This window comes from Grampus griseus (assembly GCF_964374135.1).
Source record: "Grampus griseus genome assembly, chromosome: 20".
NCBI lineage: Eukaryota > Metazoa > Chordata > Mammalia > Artiodactyla > Delphinidae > Grampus > Grampus griseus.
The window spans coordinates 12,416,703-12,436,960 of NC_139014.1; the positions used below are offsets into that span (position 1 = coordinate 12,416,703).

At 54.7% G+C, this 20,258-nt stretch overlaps 1 protein-coding gene across 2 annotated transcripts; it reads right to left on the minus strand.

Annotated features, from left to right (window-relative positions):
* Positions 1-1,173: 1,173 nt before the first annotated feature.
* Positions 1,174-20,247, minus strand: OGFOD3 (2-oxoglutarate and iron dependent oxygenase domain containing 3). Of its 2 annotated transcripts, XM_082678141.1 has the most exons (9): positions 20,086-20,247; positions 17,958-18,175; positions 15,098-15,173; positions 13,926-13,968; positions 11,710-11,774; positions 11,098-11,154; positions 10,006-10,159; positions 6,592-6,715; positions 1,174-3,192 (listed from the first exon to the last, which is right to left on the minus strand). In XM_082678141.1, the coding sequence occupies exons 1-9, from the start codon at positions 20,157-20,159 to the stop codon at positions 3,056-3,058; spliced, it is 948 nt and encodes a 315-aa protein (XP_082534267.1). In that variant the 5' UTR covers positions 20,160-20,247; the 3' UTR covers positions 1,174-3,055. The 2 variants fall into 2 exon arrangements, with proteins under 2 accessions (XP_082534267.1, XP_082534266.1); XM_082678140.1 differs by lacking the exon at positions 1,174-3,192 and having other exon boundaries at positions 6,291-6,715.
* Positions 20,248-20,258: the final 11 nt, after the last annotated feature.

Consider the following 20,258-nt stretch of genomic DNA (forward strand, 5'->3'; position numbering starts at 1 on the left):
TCTTGTGAAGACCATGTTGGAGGAGAGAACACGGACGCGAAGTGGCCCCAGGATTAGAAGATCAGGACTGAGAAGCAGCATGGATCCCATTCGAGGTGGCTCCAGTTGTAACTCGAAGGGGAACAAACAGGCTGGTGTTCTGCTCTGGGGCCAGCCCTGAGACAGGCTGGGCAGCTGCGGAGATTTCTATAAACAGCAACCTCCATGCCGTCCCGCCAGCGGCATCTCTGTGGCCCCTGCGACAACCACCCGAAGCCACGGCGCCCTGCTCTGCGGCCCCTGCCCACCGGCCCCGCCCTAATCACGGGGATGCCACAGCCACATCCTTCCCGCCTGCCCACGCTCACGCCCGGTCCCGCTGTCTGTCGCTGCCGAGCACCTTCCGAGCCTCCCGGAACCCCAAGGCAAGGCGAGAGGTCAGCCACACCTGCCCACCCGGTGAGAAAGCAGAGGCCCTGCACAGCGGAGGTGCCCAGCCTCAAGGTGGACACAGGGACCCCACCCTCCCTGCACTGGCCGAGCCCAACTCCCACACAAATGGTGGGGCCACACCTGCCCTGCATGCCCTCCCTGGACGCCCTCCCTGGCACGTTGTGATCTTCTGCCATTTCCTCCTGCGCGGGGCAGGTGAGGTAACTCGCAGCTGGCTCGGACCCCGTCCCACTGGGTCAGCTCCTGACCTGATGTTTCAGCTTCCGCTCTCACGGAGGCTCAGCCGTGCTCAGACCTGGCCCTGGCGGCCAGCTCACCAGGAGAGACAGAGCGGAAACCCCTTCTTTCCAGCAGTGAGACCAATGCTCGTGTTCTTTGATTCAGACTAAACACTTTTATTAGGAAATAAATCACTCAGCAGAGGATGTGCCAGGAACGTCCTCTTCTCCCTGGAACACACCACATCTGCTCTCAGTCAGGACCGTCCCGTAGGACGGAGATGCCCATGCGGCCCCAGGTGAGCGCGTCTGGAGGTCACCGGCATGGGCTACGTATCTTCTCTTATTTTAAAAGAAGGACATTCTTTTTTTTTTTTTTTTTTTGCCACGCAGAGTGACTTGTGGGATCTTAGTTCCCCGACCAGGGATTGAACCCATGCCCTCAGCAGTGAAAGTGCAGAATCCTAACCACTGGACCGCCAGGGAATTTCTAAAAAGAAGGACATTCTTGCTTTTGCCCAAATATCTTTATTTCTTTGTCCAAGTACCTCTGTGATGATTATGAACAGGAAAAGTAGCAAAGAATGTCAATTAAAACCAATAACTTACTTATTTCCAAAGCACTTTAACCACAACTAAACCATCAGACCGCCCCCTCCTTAAATGTACTGAGTGGCCAAGTGGGCTGTGGAATACCCGAGAACGTCTGCCCATCCTCACGCCGAGGGTAAGGCGTCATTCAGTAACGTGAAGGTTACAGAACCAAGTGAGGCCTGCATGGGGCTCTCCTGTCGGAATTCGCATCCCAACCTGAGACCAGAGCAACAAACCTTTGAAAAGCCAAGACAGGAGAAGCCAGAGGACAACCTGGTTGGGAAGGGGTAGCTTTTCCTGCACAGGACTGAGGCCGGCTGGTCCAGCCTAGAGACAGTGTCCCCAAAGCATCGCCAACCCTAAGGTCAGCCCTGCCCGCCACCCAGAGCGTGGGCTTCATCCTTCCCAGATCTGCCCAAAGTCCTTTAAAAACAGGAACCACGATCCAGGCCATCATGTGGGTGGTGGCCCTGCCTTTCTGGAAACTGCAACCATGACCCAAAAGGGAGCAGATCCCAAGCCACTGTCTGCACGTGGAAGCTCGGCCCCTACAGCCCTGAGACACGCATATCATCACCACGGTGCAGAAGGGACACCCGGCAAACCAAGGGGCAGACCCAGGGGTCCTGGCTTCCAGACCCTCATGGAGCCTCCTCAGGTGCCACGCAAATGGCTCATCCCAGGGTCCAGGAATGCTGCCCCTTTCTGTATGAGCCCAAGCAGCCCTGTGACTGCAGAGTGTGGGGAGCATGTGGGGCTGCGGTGGCCGTGTCCACAGGTCCATGCTGGGTGGGCGAAGGGGAAAGTGTTGAGGCTCCTGGGTCAGGGTGGCCGGGAGAGTCCTGCTCCCAGAGCCATTTCTGGGGATCCCTTTGCACTCACAGCGGGTGATCAGCTGTTCTCCCAGAAGATGCCCAAACCCCAGGCCAGTTGCTTTGTGGGGCGGCCCTGGGACCTTGCCCGACCCTGGCAGAAGCCAACTGATGGACATGCTGCCCTTATCTTGGGGCCGCGCTACCCAGGCTTCCCCCATGACCAGTTTATTTACTATTCCTGGCTCCCCTGTTACTTTTATGTAAAACGCATGGACAGCTCCAGGACGAGAAGAGGGTTGCTAAGACCTGAACCTGAGCAGACGGACCCTCAGCTTGGCAGAAGGCCCCAGGCGAGCTGCGGATGGCCACGCTGGGAACACCCTCGGACCTTGTGTCAGGGACCCTGTCTGGTGATGGGGCAGAGCCCAGCCTGGCATGAACATGGTGCCAGGGTGACTCTCAGTGGCCAGCAGTGTTGGGGGCTCTGCCCAGAGTCACCAGAACATCAGATGTTCGCCTCCACCCAGAATCCAGCAGTATCAGCCCTCCAGCTGCTGCTCCCAGAGCCGCCTGCCCCCAGAACCTTCTCCAAGGTGCCATAATGCTGATTCTGGTTCCCCGAGTGGAGGCTGCTGGCCCCACTCAGCTTCATCCACACTTAAGTCAGTCTCCAGTGGCCGGGTAATGACACTCTGTCTGCTGACAAACGGGGATTCCACCCCGGGCACGGGATCCCTTCCTGAGAAAAGGAGGGCATGTTGGCCCTGCCAGCTCCCGGGCCCCACATCAGCATAGCAAAGCCAACGCTGATGCCTGTGAGGGGAAACTGGTTCCCTCCATTTACTCACAGTTGAAAAATGATCAAATGTTAGCAAATCAAAATTCAGGATGATTCGTAAGGCACCTTGTTCAGTGGAAATGGGCTGAGCGAGAGGGAAGGGGTGTGTGGCCAGCATGGCTGCTTCCCTGCAGGGCTGCTGGACAGGCCTCCCGGGGCTATGTGAATGTTGGGTCCGCGATGCCATGGTCAGGGTCGCAGGTGAAGGCGATGGTGATGGCGTAGCGGGTGCCCCAGTGAACCTTCTCCACCCGGTGCAGGTTCTCAGACCCCGAGGTGAAGAAGGACACCCGACCTGGGAGAGAGGAGAGCAGAGCATGACTTCAAGGCCATATGTGTGGCCGGGCCTCAGAGGACCTGTGTTTAGGCCAATGCAGCAACACGACCAACCGGGCAGGCTGGAGAAACAGCTGATGCAGGAAGGCGGGGGTTGGAGACAAACCAGCAGGAGAGCCCTCGCACAGGACGAAGGGCACCCCAAGCACCCAGCCCAGCCTCCGCGGGCTCTTTGTGGGGCAACCTGGACTTGGGGTGAGGCCCTGCTGCCACCCCCAGGGGCCTCTACAAGCCATGTGACCTCCTCGGGCCCACCTTATGATCTTCTTTTTTTTTTTTTTATGATCTTATTTCTAATCACACATGAAACAAAACCAAACCCTGCGAGGTGATGACAATGTTTTGGCAACGGATCAGGGAAGGCGTGTCGAGACAGACACCCAGCGCCTGTAGCTCCCTCCAGGGCAGCTAAAGACAGGACTCGGGAGGCGGCTTCCGAGCGTCCTGGAGCAGGGGTCCTCCACCCACCTGTGTTCAGAGAACCCCGTGTTTATGGGCTTCCATATTTAACTGGTCTCATACACCCACCATAGATTTTTTAGGACAAACGAGTTGACCGTTACAGAATCGTGTGGGAGGAGCCCCGGGATCCTGTAGGCGCCACGTCACCGCCACACGGCCCTGCCCCAAATGTCCCATGACAACTTCATTTCTCTTCAGAAGGTCACTGCCAGGAACTCAACTGCTAAATCTTTGAGAGAGGAGAAAAGTCTACCCCAGAGTCTGCTGCTTTCTGGTTGTAAACAGAGAACCGTGCTCTGCCCGGAAACAAGGGAGCAAAAGAAATCGTGTGACACACGGAAACCTCTGCATGGGGGCCCGGGGACACCAAGAACTCAGACCCTCCTCTGCACCAGCCAGGCCGCCCCTGACCTGAAGGAAACACTCTTTCCCAGAGCAATCTGGAGTCACGCCACTTTCTGAGGCTCACGTTGCTAAAGGACGTTTTGCCCTCAGTCTTTCCACTTTTAGTCACACCTGAGACCTCAGACACGTAGCCAGGCCCGTCTGCCCATCCACGCCATCTGTGCACGCCTCTGTCGCCACCCCACTGCAGACACAGTTATCAAATGTCGCCGACTTACAGCAAGAGTGGGGGTCTCTGGGCGCCCCCCCCACACCCCAGCATTTCTGCGCACTTTGCAAACAGAGGCACCAAAGAACAGAGAAGAAAAGGACTGAGGAAAAGTGAAGCTCCTCGTGGCCTGTGGGACAAGAGGAAACCGTCCACCGTTCACGTTGGAGCCTCGGAGAGAGGAGGGGTTCACACTGGGGCAGGAAAAGGCGATCTGAAGAAATAATGACCAACACTTCCCTAATGTGACGAAACTTTGACTTTTAATCCAATAAGCTTAGCAGGATAAATACTCCAAGTGGGATAAATACAAACAACTCCACACTGAGGCACATCATAGTCAAACTGATGAAACCAGAGATTAGAGAACATCCTGGAGGTGGCAGAGCAAAGAGGCAGCTACTGTGGGGCAGTGACAGCGGTGACAGCAACAGGGGAGCCAGAGGAAAGGGATGATGCTTTTAAAGAAAAAGGAAAAAAACCCATCAATCCAGAATTTCACATCCAGTGAAAATATCTTTTAGAAAAAAGGGTGAAATAAGGACATTTTCAGAAAAACCATCACCAGCAGACCTGCTCTCCAAGAAATGCTGAGGCGGAAGGGGAATGTACCTGTTGGAAACCTGGATGCACAGGAGGGGACGGAGGGCTCTGGAAAGTAAGTGGGAAAACTGAAAACATTCAGCATATTTTCCTGTTAATTTCCATAAGAGAGAATGAACTCTTCTAGGGAAAATGATAACCTCTTTGGCACAGCCTGTCAGAGCAGCTGCATCACGCTCCCCGCCAAACGCCAGGCTCCCGGTGACGTCTGTGCAGATGGGACAGAGTTAGTGACTCTCGTCCTGTTGACCCGGAACGGCAATCTGCTGACCCAACCCAACGTCAACGTGATAGCTTGTTGAGGAAAGGCCCACAAGGGCTCACAATCTTGCCTAAGACCTTCTTTCCTTTTTAATGCACCAGTAGTTAAGCCCCACACCTATTCTGACAGCTCCCAAGTCCAGAGTGATCAACACAATGACGGGCACGACACAAACACCAGGAAGAACCCGAGGGCAGGCCACCAGTCATCAGAACCAGGAGGAAACTGTTGGCATGAAATCACCACCCGCGCAGTGACCAGCAGGCCAGCGCTGGTAACTCACCCTACAAGGCGTAACACTCACACGGAGGCGACGGCCCACCCAACCCCAGAAACGTGAAACTTTCGGCATTCATGAACAGTGCTTTCTGGCTTTTTATTTTCTTCAGTAAACAGCTATTAGATTATCACCCACTTCTTTAAAGCAGGATTTAGCTCGGCAACTTAGTAACCAAAAATACAGTCATCTCCGTTTTTGGAACCCACCTGCATTTCTCCTCTTAGTCCACAAGTATTCCTGGACACCTCCCAGAAGCACGTGACATGTGACCCCCAGCCTTAGCACCAGCAGCTTCTCTGGCTCTTGGTCCATTAAAGCCTTGGAGCTGCAGGGCGTTCTGAGCCCCTCCTGCCCACTGACCTGCGCCTGGGTCTGCCCCTCTCCAGCACTCACCCCCTGAGGGAAGAGAGCCAGTCCTGAGCTGTTTAACTTCCTTTCTACACCTTCTGATGTCCAAGCCACTTCTGCGTGGATTCAGCGCCACTGCAAGGAGCATTTGGACTCAGTGGCTTGCAGGACCGCCTCATGGCTGACGGGAACATTCTAAACCAACACAGGTGGACAGCCTCATTGGTTTGAGCTGCCTGCTGCCAGGCGGAAGCGGACACAGCTACACACCCAGTAAGCAGGGTGACGCAGTGGGGTCGGGTGAGCCACGGCAGCAGGTGAGTGGTGCTGCACAGTCGAGGTGCCCAGGCCGGAGCCAAATGGCCTGGCTCTGTCTCTGAGTCTCATCTGGGGCTGGGCCGGGGCCTGGGCTGCCCCTCAGGAAGCCCCTGGGGGATCCCCGCCCCTCCCCACCCCAAAACCTGGGGAGGAGAGGGGACGCTTCCTCGCTCCACACATGCTCACTGAGCAGCACTGAGTGTCCGAGCTGGGCTGGGGGCAGCGGGAGCTCTGGGACCACCAGGTCGGGTGTGGTTTACCAACATTAGGTGAGGATCACTGCCTCATCCGTCTGTCTTAAGCTTCTGAGTCACTACAGGGGATGGAGTGGGGGCTGGCTCTGGGAACTCACTCTGCAGTGACTCAGTGACCGTGGCCACACCCACTTCCTCCTCTGACGAATGTGCTCCATGGACACACTGGACACACCGTAAACGCTGCATCCCGGGAAACGCCCGCCCATGAGTCCTACCTGCTCTCGGCTCCACCGTCTTGTTGGCCCCCTCCTCCATGAACACAAACCGCCCACCACCGAAGTCATCCAGGTAGTCGGAGAGGTACAGCAGCGATGTGTAGTCGAAGGAGCCGTAGGTCACCTGCGGGGCAGAGCGTGAGGGCGTGTCACCGTCTGCTTGTGGGAGGACACGCTCCTCAGGGAGGGACAGACCCAGGCCTCGCTCTGCCTCCCAACTACAGAAAACCCTCTGCTGAGCACAGGCGTGCGGTCCTGCCTGGTTCCCACACAGTCAGAGGCGCAGCCCACGCCAAGAAGCCCACACGCGTGAGCCCCAGGGCCGCCACGCCACCCACCCACCCACCAATAGGACCCTCCCGCGTCAGCACAGGGAGCAAAGGTGGTGCTTCCGCTCCTTCTCCAGATGTGGGCACCCCAAGCTTTCTTTTAAATTGTGGTAGAATACACAAACCATACAATTGACCACTTTACCCATCGTTGAGTGCACAGCTCAGGGGCACTAAGCACATTCACACTGCTGTGCACCCACCCCCGCCGACCATCGCCAGAACTCTTCAACCTCCCAAACTGAAACTCTGTTCCCATTAAACACTAACTCCCCACCACCACCACCCAGTGCCCACGCTACACTGTCTGTCCTTTCCTGTCTGGTCCTCTTTGCGTGGACATTCTTTTGGAAGATGGCATGGGCGGTGGAAAGCAGGGGATGGGGGGTGAAATCTGTGCTCTGGGCTCATAGGAGCGTGGACCCTCTGGGCCTGGATATAATGTAAACAGGAGGCACTATCATTTGTTTCCCAAGGACCCCTTGAAGTCCGGGACGGGAGGTGGCCGGATAGTTGTCCCATCTGTGGATCTTCAGGACTTACTATAGGTAAGGGGTGCCACATGAAGAGCTTGATTTCAATGTGAGATAGAGGAGTTTGCTGTCTGTAATATGTGAAGCAGGTGTTGTTTCCAAGGACATAAGAACTCATACAAATTAGCACCTACTTATTAGAGGGAATCAGTGAGATAGGCTATTTTTTTTTTTTCCACGCAAAGATAGTGACTTGCATGTACAAGGAATTTTAATCACATGATAACAGCTCCCAGCCTGAGGAATCATTCAATTAGTAAGACTGGGGTAAGAGATAAGGAAGAATGAAAGAGTCCGAGGACAGCAGCCCAAAGTCATCCTACCAGTGCCCTATCGCACAGCCCAAGGCTCCTGTGTTTAGGAATAGATTCTTAAATGATTTTACTGACGCCTGTAGGCACCATGGGAGCGGTACACAGAAGCCCCAGGTCAATATCCATAACACATTTGATCAAGGCTCAAAAAGTCCAAAAGCCCTGCTCCCCCTGCAACCAGCTAGACCACCATCACCGTGACAGTGGTCATCTCCTGAGAGAGGGTGGGCTGACCAGGAGGGAGAGGCAGCAAGCCTGCCAAGGTGACTGAGTCCCTGTCACCTTCTCATGAACTCAGTACCATGCCATCTGTGGGACTGGACTTTCTACACAGACCTGAGCTCCCTCCACCTCCCCCACCAAGACCCCACTTAGGGGCCCCTTATCCAGCATCAGGGCACCAAACAAACATCAAAGTGACCTAAACCTGAGAACAGCCCAGGGCAGTGCTTCTGAATCGCTTCAGCAGTGAACCTCATGTCCACTACCTGCATAAAACATAAAAGAGACCCGGGGGCGGGGGGTGTCCAGGAGCCTGACCCTCTCCTACCCACCCAGCTCAGATTCTGCAAAGGAACCACCCCAAACCCACATGAACACAGTGACCTGGGAAGGAGGCAGGTAATGGCAGGTGATGGGATGGCAGAGGCCAGCGGGGCCTGAGCTGTCCTGAGCTAGAGGCTGGAGAGCTTCAAGGGAAGGAGCAGATGCATGGGGTCCCCTTGTGCGAGTACGTCTTTTTGCTGTGTCCATGCGTGAGTGACCCCTTGGCTGTTATAGCCACCCTGGTCCTGTAGACCCTGTCCCAAGGTCTCCTGGCTCTGAGATGTCTGAGGCTACCCCACTTGTCACTGTTGACTCGTTTTCTCTGCCTGAAGAATTTCTTCCTTATCTTTCTTCCTTTGAAGCTGGATCACCAAACCAGGCTACGTTCAGTGTTGTCTTTCCTGAACCCACACTTCCCGGTACATGGAGGGCTGCTCTTCCTTCGTTGCAGGGAAATTCTCCGGACTCCGTCCCACGCATGAGGCTCCTTGCTGTGCGAACCTGTCTGTCCTCCACACACGTCGTCTTTGCCCTCAACCCCATAAAACCCTGTTTTTCCCTCTGCAATATCTACGATGATCTTATACTGAAGGTCTCAGTCCTGGTCCCCTAATGAAATAATGCACCTGGGCAATGGTTATCAATGGGTCAATGGCTGCCAGAGCCATGAAGTGAGGGTGGACAGGAGGCTTGATCGTGGATGGATCAGACCGAACCCACTGATCAACCTTAAGCCCATGGGAAGAGAACGAGCAGACACTGTACTCCCCCTTAGGGTGAAGCCCACACTTCCAACCCGAGTTCCATCGAGCCCTCCAAGCTGCACTGGCTCAGACAAGCCACTGGCCACATAAAGCTACTTCAATTTAAGTTAATTTAATTAAATACTGGGTTCCTCAATCTCACTAACCACACTTACGTGCTCCCCTCCTCCACTGAGCTCAGACAGTCGAGATGAAATAAACACATGCGTATCTGACTGAACTTCAGGCAGAAGCCCAACCTGCGAGCTTCTGCCCAAACCCTCTGCTTACTTTTCACTTCGCTTCCTGTGTTCCAGGGTCAAGCGACACAGAGATTATCTGGGCCACCTGAGCACACCCGCGGCTGGGGTGACCGCCAACAGCCCTCAGACGTTTCCGTGGCCAACCGTCCCCTGGCGCCACGCTGCGTGTGCTGGCTGAGTGGGGCGGGGCAGTGGCTGCGATGCAGGCGGGAGAGGGCTTCAGCTGTGGCTGACCAGGACCGCAGACTGATTAGGCGCCACTGTGTCTAGGGAACAGCAGGAGATCAAGAAAGGGGAATCTGCAGAATCTGGAGTGGTCGAGAAATCTTCCCAAGGAAAGGTGAAAAGTGGGAAGAAGGGGGCCTCCTGGGCAGGGTGCGGGACGCAGGCCCGAGGAGAGACCACACGACAGAAAGGCCAGGTCAATCAAGGCCGGGTCAGGTTACATCCGACGAAGCTCAGGTGGAGACAGCTCTGCGTGTGGGAACAAGTAGCAAAGGATGGTCCCCATCAGGCCCTCACTGTTCTGTAACGTGCTTTTCACAGTCTTCTGTCACCTCATCACACGAGAAACAAATCTTATCTCCTCGACCTCATCAGTGAGAGAGGAAACTTCTAAAACCCTGACCACGTGAACAGACAGCACCCAGCTTGGGCCGTGGTGGACAAGCCCCAGGTTCACTCACCTTGTCCACGTGCGCGTGCCAGTACTCGTCATGAGCCGTGCGGGCCGCCGTGCTGTTGATGCGGGAGAAGAAGGTGGGCTTCGTCAGGTGCAACAAGGACGCGCTGATGCCAAATGCCTGGGCGATTGCCAGCTGGACCTTCTGCCGCAGGTCCCTGCCGAGACGACACAGGTGTCAGCCACACAGGAAAGAATTCTCCCCGGGCCCATAGGGCCCGCACCATGTGACACTGAAACGGAGCAGGACCCTCTGGTCCTTGCCCCCAACCCCCATGTTCTCAGCCTGCCTTTTGTCTGTGGAAACACTTTAGCCAAAGAATAAGTTTAATCAGAGAAGTGAGAAAATGCAGAAACAAAGGAAAACAGTCAAATGAGACCAAATAATAATAGTTTAGTCATTAAGCAAAGTCAAGGACCTTTAGTTCCCCCTCAAGGGCTATAGATAATATTCTGAGCCATATCCTGTGAGCTGTTTTGCAGATACTGAAGCCCCCACCAGGTTGAAGGAGGATGACTACATGATGACCAAATTGAAGCCACGACATAAGCTACTCCACTTCACACAATTCCGAGAACTGGCCTCAGAGAAATGGGAACAAACCCTGGAACTAAAGATTAACTGTACTTAACCAAGATGACGCTGGTCAGACCACATTACTGGTTTCAAGCTGACTGTCAGAACTGACTATGCTGTTCTGCTCCCTCTCTCTGCCTATATAACCCTGAAACTCCCCTTTAAAAGCCCCTGTCCCCTGAGCAGCAATCAGGAGTTGGTTCTCAGACAGGAGTCCACCCTCTCCCCCGGTTGCTGGCCCCTGAAATAAAGCAACCTTTCCTTCCCCACCAACACTTGTCTCTCAAGAATTGGCTTTCGAGCAGCGAGCAGCTGGACCTGGGTTCGGTAACACTACAGAAAGACAAGGGCTGGCAAAGGTGAAAGGTGAACAGATGCACACACAGGTCCGCACACGTGGGACAGGGTATCACGTGCACACCCAGGAACCTGAGGGCCAGTTCTCTGCAGGACTGACCCCAGCACTCCCAGCCCTGCCGCCACCTTCCTCCTTCCTGACCTGGGCATTCCTTCCCTCACCGGTACAACTGGAAGTCCTCTTCTGAGAAGATAGTTTGTATTTTATCCCCAAAGTATCTGTGAAAAAATGAGTATTGACAAATGTGATGTTTTATTAATGTTTCCTTATTTCCTTTAAATTCAGCCTTTCCTTCAGTTAACCAGCAAGTCCCTGAAAACCAGCTGGTCCTTATTATCTTGGAGCTGCTCCTTCTACAGTGATAACTGTGTGATAAAAGGGAGGAGGGTGGGAGGGAGGGACCTGGCAGGTGGGGTGACATTTATCAAGGTTGGGGGAATCTCTTGCTTCTCCTGGCCCTCGGGGAGGATCAAAGCTTCTCAGGAGGCAGCTCTCAGGAGCCTGGCCTGCCGCTCACCTCTCCCACCTCTCCCTCCAACCCCACCCCTTGGTCCATTCCTAACTAAGCTGTTCCCTGAAGCTAGCTGGCAAGGATCCCGCCCTTCGGAAGAGCTGCACCTTCCAGTCCTCATCTGGCCTCGGCCCGACGGCAAACGTCGCAGTTTACCCAAGACTTGAAGCCGCTCTGATCCATACACGCAAGCCTCACTCAGGTGTCTCCAGCTAAGAAACGAGCAGAGACCCCACCCCACCCCCGACCCCGGGGTTCTCACCTGTACAGGTTCACAAAGTGCTTCCCGACAGACAAGGCCCCCGAGTGCAGGTCCAGGATAGACGCCTGGAAAAGACGTTGGCAGGGCGGCGTGAGGGCTGCCTGGCAGGCGACTGAGCTCTAAAAGCCACCAACGTTAAACACGTGTTCCTGAGACCCATCTTTGCACACCCGGGTCAGGGCGACGATGCACACGGGCTGGGTGTCAAGACGTTTGGACAAAGGTGTGTGACGGCGGATATTTCTCTCCTGCCCTAAGAATGGAGACTCTCTGGTCTAAAATTCTGAAAACAGTCCACAGATACAGTTCCTCCATGGGTCTAAGAACAAGCCCTTCCCCCAGCTTTGCTGTGGTATAACCAACACACAATGACCTGCTCCTGGTTAAAGTGTTCAGTTTGGTAAGTTTTGATGCTGGCATGCACCAGTGAAACCACCATCACTACCAGGATAGGAAACACATCCATCACCTCAAATTTCCTTGCACCCTTTGCAACCCCTCCCTCCTGCCCCTCCCCAGGTGCCTTCTGCCACAGCAGCTGGTTACTTTCTAGAACCTGAGGCCCTGGAGTCACGAAGGTGCACTTCGCTCTTGGCCTGGCTCCTTTCACTCAGCATTGCCTCCCTGTGACTCCCTCACGTCGGTGCAGTACCCGCCGCCCACTGTCTCATGGCCAAGGGGCACCCATCGTTTGGGGAGGAGTCAGTTGTTGGTCCATTCACCTGGAGATGGACACGTGGGCTGTTTCCAGCTTAGGGCTGTTGTAAATGAAGTGGCTGTGACACTGGGACAGCATTTCATCGTGGGAGATGCTCTCATTCTCCTGGGTAAATGCCCAGGAGTGGAATCGCTGGGTCATAACCCTTTAATGAACAGCCAGTGTTTTCCACCCCTGCCCACCCTGCCTCCGGGGGGCCTTCCCACGTCTTGAGAGGGGAGTGGGCGCCAGCACGGACCACCTCTACCCTGTCTGGGTGTCTTTTCTCATGGATGCAGCGATCAGCCCAGGGGTTCGTCTGAACACAATTTGGGCTTTAAAAACGTTAACTGCACTTAAAGGTATCAAACCTGGATGATTCATTGCAAGACAACTTCCCGAGTAAATGCTGAGCGCCGGGCAAAAGATGAGTCCACGCACGAATAGGTTTTTAATAAATATTCCCCTGAACTGAACCAAAATAAAAGGAGAAGCTTAATTTTCAGATCTCAAGAGGAAAGAGCCTGCAGAATAAAAGACTCATGAAGATAATCACCAAACTATGCAGAGGAGAGTGGATCTTCCTACGGGCCCACATGCCAGGTGAGGAGATCCCCATTTGGGACCACACGAGAACTCCGGCCAACGTAAGGTGCTCGCAGGGGTGGACTCCTAAGCCTGCCCAGGAAGCGGATGAGATGCAGAGCTGCATTGGCCTGTCCGAGCTCCCCATGGTTGCCGTAAACAGTAGGCTTAAAACAGCAGGAATTCATCCTCTCAAGCTCTGGAGGCCAGAAGGCCGAGATCAAGGTGTCGACAGGGCCCCGCTCCTTCCAAAGGCGCCAGGGGAGGATCCTTCCTTGAATCTTTGGACTTCTGGTGGTCCCAGGGGTCCCTTGGTTTGAGCCACATCACTCCACCTCTGCCTCCATCTTCACACGGCCTCCTCTTCACTCTCAAATCTCCCTCTGCCTTCCTCTTACAAGGACTCTTGTCATTGGATTTAGGGTCCATCCTGGTAATCCAGGAAGATCTCATCTTGAGACCCGTAACTTAATGACATCTGCAAAGACCCTTTTCCCAGGTAAGGTCCCATTTACAGTTCTGGGTGGATGCATCTTTCAGGGGCCACTGTTAGACCCCCTGCAGTCTCGCCTGGTGGATGACAGTCCCCATGCAGCACCTGTGGGAGCCTCCTCCACCTTGCATGGTCCTCACTGTTTCCCACCAGCTCCTCCTGCGTGTGCTGGCTCTCCCATTCCCAGGGCCGTCACCCTCCTCAGTGGGCCCCTGCTCGTCACCTGCTCTGTTCATTCACTGCCTACGACCTCCCCCCACTGCCCCCAGCCAGGGTGCCTGACACAAAGATGTGATCCGAGGCAGCCCTCCTGTGAAGGGAGGGGGTACTTCATTCCCAGGAGCAGGGCCTGAACACCCGGTGCCCTCGCCTTCCCCTCGGAGGGAGAGCAAAGTTAAAGGGGTAAAAAGAAAACCGAAGCAGGAACGGCACACAACTCACCCCTCCGTCCGATCCTCCCAGGGACAGCCCCTTCTCAGCTATGCTGTGGGGAAGACCGTCTTAAATCAGAACTCAGTTAACAGCATCATCTATGATACATCTAGACACATATCAACCAGCACAACTAGCACAACGTTAACAGACTGCTTAATGTTTATGACAAAATCACATTTGGACCAAAGGACTTGACTTTCAAGCTAAGTGAGTAAATGTTAATATTTTGTCACCATCTCCTTAACCACGTATGACATAGCTTGGGGACAAGTGGGCTTAGTTTCCATCTTTAGCTCAGAGACCTGGTGCTGAGTTGAATGGGTTCCTCTGGACTGGAAGGTCCCTCTCCTGTCATCACAGGCTGCGGGGGCAGCCTTTGTAATCACCAGCTCAGGAGGCAGTGGCCACATGGTGGCCTGTGCTGGAGCTCACAGGACCACCCACGTCACCAAAGATGCAGGGGCTTCTGGTGCCTTTGACAGATGTTTCATGGCCGCCCGGGAAACTGACTGGGGGCTGGATCCATCCCTCACACCAGGGACCCTCCCCACCCAACCAGCCTCTACAATGTTATCTAGAAACAGGAGGAACATCTCCCCTCAAGACACAGCTCGGCATGCGGACCAGACGCTGCTCCACTGGGCACATGCTTGGGTCTGAACTCCTTGTTGGAAAATCAGAGCTTCAAGATCTTGTTTTTAAAAGACAATAAGGAAGAATCCAGTGCCAACTACTTCTGAGTAAGACTTCCTGCCCTGTCATGAGTCACGGCTAGGAGGCAGAAGGGCTATCCCAACCAGTTTTGGAGAGGAGACGAAAATAGTCTAGTGACCGCCTGGGGCTGCTGGGTGAACACACTGTCTTTACACAGGCACCTGCTGGGCCCCTCAATGGCTGACGGGACAGCATCCCCCCAACCTCCCCACTAGGCCAGAACTGCTGCCTCTGGAGAGGGCCCAGGCCTCTGGAAGGTTCCGTCAGCAACCACATCACTGATGACAACAGCCTCTCCTCCTGGAAATCAGAAAAGCCCCTCTTTGCCTTGGAAGTGCAAAGGGGAATTGTTAGGGAATTCTAATGAATTTCTTTAAATCATCCTTTTAGTAGTAATTCCCTGTGCTTCACCCACAGCCCCACTCTCCTGCTCGTTCAGGACAGAAACTCAGAGACACGTGTACCTGCGAATCCTTCGGGCTTCATCCCTGGTGATGATGGCATCGCTGACGCCCCGGCCACATTTCCTCGGGGAGCAGCCTGGAGAGAGTTGAGCTGGGATGAGACACCAACCCCGCTGAACCCCGACTAAAGAGCTGCCCGCTGCTGTCAAGGACTCACCTGTGGGCGGCCCTCCCCAGGGACAACGGAATTTTGTGGGATGGGGCCTTGCCTTCCATGGGATTAGGGGGGCAGGTTTGGCAAATAAAATATAGGCCACTCGGTCAGATGTGAATTTCAGAGAAGCAACGGTGACTTTCCAGTACAAGCAGACCCCCTGCAGCGCACACATCTCACCAGAAGGGGGTGGGTCCTGGCAGCGCCACACCAGGTGGGTCACTCCTGAAGCAGCTGACACTCTGCCCACCCTTGAGAAAACAGCCCAGAGGCGGCATCCACGGTATTCTAGAACCATCACTGACCACAGATCCAGACCCGTTGGCTAGTGCCTCCTGGATGACCAAAGCTGTGCTTGCAACTGTAGTCACTGTCCTTCTGCAGGGCCTGGCAAAGCTGCCCCAAGGTGGTCACCACACACTCTACCCTGCTTCCTCCTGCCTCTGCACCCAGGACTGAGCTGCTTAGAGGGAGGAGGATGGGGGAGCTTGGATGGGGCCAGGGTCGGGGTGAAAGTGGCCAGGGTCGGGAGCACAGGGCCAGGGTGGACACGGCCAGGGCCAGGGTGGACAGGACCAGGGTTAAAGTGGCCAGGGTTGCCACTGGGTTGGGGTGGACAAGGCCAGGGTCAGGGTGGAAAGGGCCAGGGTCAGGTAGATGGGGCCAGGATGAGGCAGAGCACCAGAGATGGACAAGCTTAGCAAGCCCCTGGTATCCTGGCGCCAAGGGCAGGCTGGCTGCCTTGCACTGGGTGGGCCCTAGGATATGTCCTGGCCGATGAGACACCCTCATGGCCACCCCCTGGCCTTGGGACACTCTCAGGACACACTGGGCTGGCTGACCTTTAGCTTTCATCCTCCTTTCTCTCTTCCTGCCTGGAACATGCCTGGAGGTGGAGCGATTGTCCTGGGACCATGTGAGCCACATGCTGAGTGGCAGAGCTGGGGCGCTCGGCCTGGGGCGCTTACAGGGAGCCAGGCTGGCCTGGGGTGCCTTTTTCTGGGTCTCATCATGTGGGAAAAATAAACTTCTACGTGGGGGTCATTAGGGGAGGGGTGCCTCAGTTCCACAGAGCTAAATACAATATATTAATATAGGTGTTTTTATTAAGACACAAAAATGCTTTTTATAAAAGTTGAAGGTAAAAGCAAAAACAACGATAACCAAAAGACAGCTTGGGGAGCGACATCATATCAACAAATACATTTTAACACAAAAGAATTGTGAGAGGGGAAAAGATTGATAACAGGAACAGTTTCACCAGGAAGATGCAGGGGCAACAAAAGCACCAAGTGACATCGCCTCAAACACCTCTGGCGGCGAAGCGGCCACCAGACCCAGAGTCTCAGTGGGGACCCTGCCTCGCCGTTCCCAGTAACTGGGGACGGCGAGACAGAAGTTCAAGAAGACAATCCAGCAGCGACACAATAGGCTCAACGTGAATGAGCATCAAAAGCATAATTTGGTGAGAAAGTGAGTTGTGAGTGGCTGACAATGTCAGTGCACATACACGAGTGCACACGCTGCAAACACGCACACACACCACCCAGACACACAGGCCCAGGGCAGGCGGAGCCCCTGTCAGCTACAGGAGGAGAGAGGGGCGAGGGATGGGGAGTCCAGAGGCTTTAATGCACACTCCACCATTTTTTTTTTTTTTTGGTAAAATATATATAACCCCAAATTTACCATTTTAACCATTTTAAAGTGTACAGTTCAGAGGCGTTAACTATGATCACGTTGTTGTACAACCATCCCCATCATTATCTCCAGAACATTCTCATCTTCCCAACTGAAAACCCATACCCGTCTCCACTAACTCCCCCTCTACCTCATTCCAACTGTTTTTAATGTTGATAAATTATTAAATGGGTAGGAAAAATACGTTCTCAAAAGCTGTGACTTTAGAGTGAAAAAGCTGACCAAGACAGAGAGAGCATGCCCACAACAGAACCTATCCACTTTCCTGACCCCCTGAAGGGAAAGGCAGCCCCCATTCCCTGGGCGCGTCTTTGCCTCCCTTCGTCTAAACCCAGCTTGTGTGCATCACAATGGCGCCCCTTGGTGGAAGGATTTAGCAATATTTTCTTGGTTCAAGTCCAAAGCATTGCTCTGAAGAGAAAAATAAACTGAATTTTGTCTTTAAAACCCAGTCACTCTGGTTAGGTTTTTAAAACTGCTGCCCTCGAGCAGAGGAGTCAGGCGTTGGGATGGGGCACACGACATGGGGGAAGGGCCTCTGGTATCTACGTTCCCTGTTGCAACATCTTCTGCAGTTACAACACCCTAAGACAGAAAATGCCTTTTCTGGGTTCCACTTGCTCATTACTATCATCCCAGTTCTGTTACATCCTTCCAGGCAAACCGCCTCTTCCATCAGATGGCACCCACAGTGTGGGGGACCTCAGTGAAACACTGGCCACGGCCTGGGCAATGAGGCCTGGGCAGTGACCAGTGGGCCTGCCCCTGCACAGGCAGGGCCTGAAACACCCACACTTCCGGGTCCATGTGTGGGCTAACCAACCGGGGGCGGGGGACGGGGGGGCAGCAGCGGGGGGTGAGGAAGGTCACCTGCCCAACGCCACCTCCACACTACTTTCAACCTGATTCCCATCAATTCATTGTAGCAAAAAAAGACGCATTTTGAACACACTGAATTCCATGTTAACATGCTGCTCTTTCCCGGATCACCTCGGCATCATGTACCTTCAAACCTTCGGTGACTGTCATAGTCCTCGGAGCAGGGAACCTCAATGAACCTGCCTGGCAGGACCTCACTTCGATGAGCTAGGACCTCAGTGATGCTGTCATCACCCCCCAGACTGCCCCAGAGCAGGAGCGCAACGAACGTGGTGCAGGCCCCCAGGACGGCAACTCTCAGCCACTTCTTCCACACATCCCGAGGCGCCCGGACACTCTTGGTGCTGAGAACAGAAAACAGCTGTGGTCACCCAAATGCACCTGCATGTGCTGAAAATGCAGACCACAATGACCAGAGACCACAATGACCAGAGACCACACCCACCCTTAGTTACAGCCTTAAACTGTTCCCATGCTGGCTGCTGTTAGAGCTACTCTCAATCAATCCAGAGGCACGCGCCAGCATGGGAGGATGTGGTGGGGAACGTGCCCCTCACCCCATATGACCAGACAGGGCTCACTTGCTCCCAAGGGCAACAAGATGAACTGCCTGTTGGTGTTCCTCCCAGCCTGGCCAGGCCCATGGAGAACCTGTCTGTGAGGTCCTGGCAGAGTCTGTGGCACCGATCACGTTGCCTGCATCCAAAAATGACTGCCACAACCCCAGGCATATGGTCCCAGTGCACATGCCTGTGCATGTGTGCGTGCACACACACACACAATGTGAAGTAAGTTAAGCATGAGTCAAGCCCACTTCACTAAAACCACCAGCCAGCCACAAAGAGAATACAAGTACAACAGAAATGATTCACCAGTAAGACACTTTCTGTACCACCCGGGTTAATTGTGGGATTCACACTGCCTGTGCAGAAGTTGTAGGCATGTCTGTGTGTGTGTGCACATGTGTGTCTATGTGTGTTTGGGTGGTATATAACCATGCATATGTGTGTCTGTGTACATGCACGTGTGTTTTCACGTGTGTGTAACTGAGTAGCCGTGCACTCTGTTATCTAAGAAAAATGTGAAGGGCTTGAAGCACTGGCAGAAATGAGAAAAGAGATCCAGGCATCCTTTCAGGAGGTGCACCTCATGTCTTCAAGTATATGATTAAAAGCAGATAGCCTGCCTTCTATTTTTCTATGTTTCTCCACACTGCAAATTGCTATATATATAACACACAAATTCCGATTAAATAAATCCCAAGGTGGGCACAGCTCACTCAGACTAGGTTGGGTGAATACATGATCATTTTAAACAGGGAGCATAGGTGCCCAGAACACAAAGACCCCCACCCCCACTCCTAGAACTGCTGTCTAGCCTCCAGCCCACCTGGTCTCCTCTAATTAGACCAGGGTGGACACCTCACTCCGGTGGCCCCATCATTTCTCTTCCCCAATTCCGAATGGGGCAGGGAGACTGCCCGCCCATCTCAGCAGCAGGGGCTGGAACCCTAACTGAAGGTGCAAAGCTGTGGGTGACACCTTCGCCTGGAACAGCCCGGCTGCTGAGACAGAAAGGGACAGAGAGGAAGGGACAGAGACAAGAGGGGAAAAAACAGCCTCCTGGGCCAGATTCGGATGCAACACTCCCCTGGAGGTCTCCTCAAAATAAGCACCCCTGTTCAGGGTAAGCTCGCTCAAGCTGCACCCCTAGAATCTTGCCAAAACAGAAGGGGATTTGGAGCAAGGTCCATGGCCCATGGGGCAAGCACAACGACAATTTATCCTGGAATGATTAAAATACACCCCTGGCTCTTAAAGCTTCAGGTAGAATCCCCTCGAAGGCTACGTGATGAGATCACTTTTTCATTCATCAGGCCCCCCTGGTACACATGGGTGAGAGAGGTCAGAAAAGATTCCCGACGGTCTGCCCCGTCCTGGGCCGCCCCCCACCCAGCCCCGACCCTCCTGGCGCGGGCCTCGCGGGATTCTTCAGGCCACGCTCTCCAGACAGACCACACCCCTCTAGAGCCCGATTCGCCCAAGCATACACCACGCCCCTCGAGGCCAGGCCACACCCACACTGCAGGCCCGTCCCGGGAAAGGCCCCGCCCACGCTAGGTCCAGCCTTTCCTGGCCGGGCCACGCCCCCAGCCCCGCCACACCACGCCCCCGCCCCTCCAGACCAGGCCCCTCCCCCCTCGACCAGGCCCCGCCCACGCCGCCGTCCGCGCGCTCCCGGAGCTGCCCAGTACCTGCTCGGGCGCCGGCGGTCAGCTGCCCGGTTGCCCTCGGGCGCCTTGGGAGCGCCCCTCCTCTGAGGTACCATTGTCCAGGCCGCCGCGGAGCCGGGTCGAACGCGGGATCCGCCGCGAGCCCGGGACGAGCGCCGCGAGAGTTAGCGCGAGACCAGCGCGGCCGGGGACGC

Excerpts from the sequence above, each read along its gene's own strand:
- OGFOD3 (XM_082678140.1), bottom strand. The coding sequence starts at position 20,159 with ATGGTACCTCAGAGGAGGGGCGCTCCCAAGGCGCCCGAGGGCAACCGG. Across the intron at positions 15,174-17,957 it reads CAGTCACCGAAGGTTTGAAG|GCTGCTCCCCGAGGAAATGT; the intron begins GTACATGATGCC and ends AACTCTCTCCAG. Across the intron at positions 11,155-11,709 it reads CACTTTGTGAACCTGTACAG|ATACTTTGGGGATAAAATAC; the intron begins GTGAGAACCCCG and ends ATTTTTTCACAG.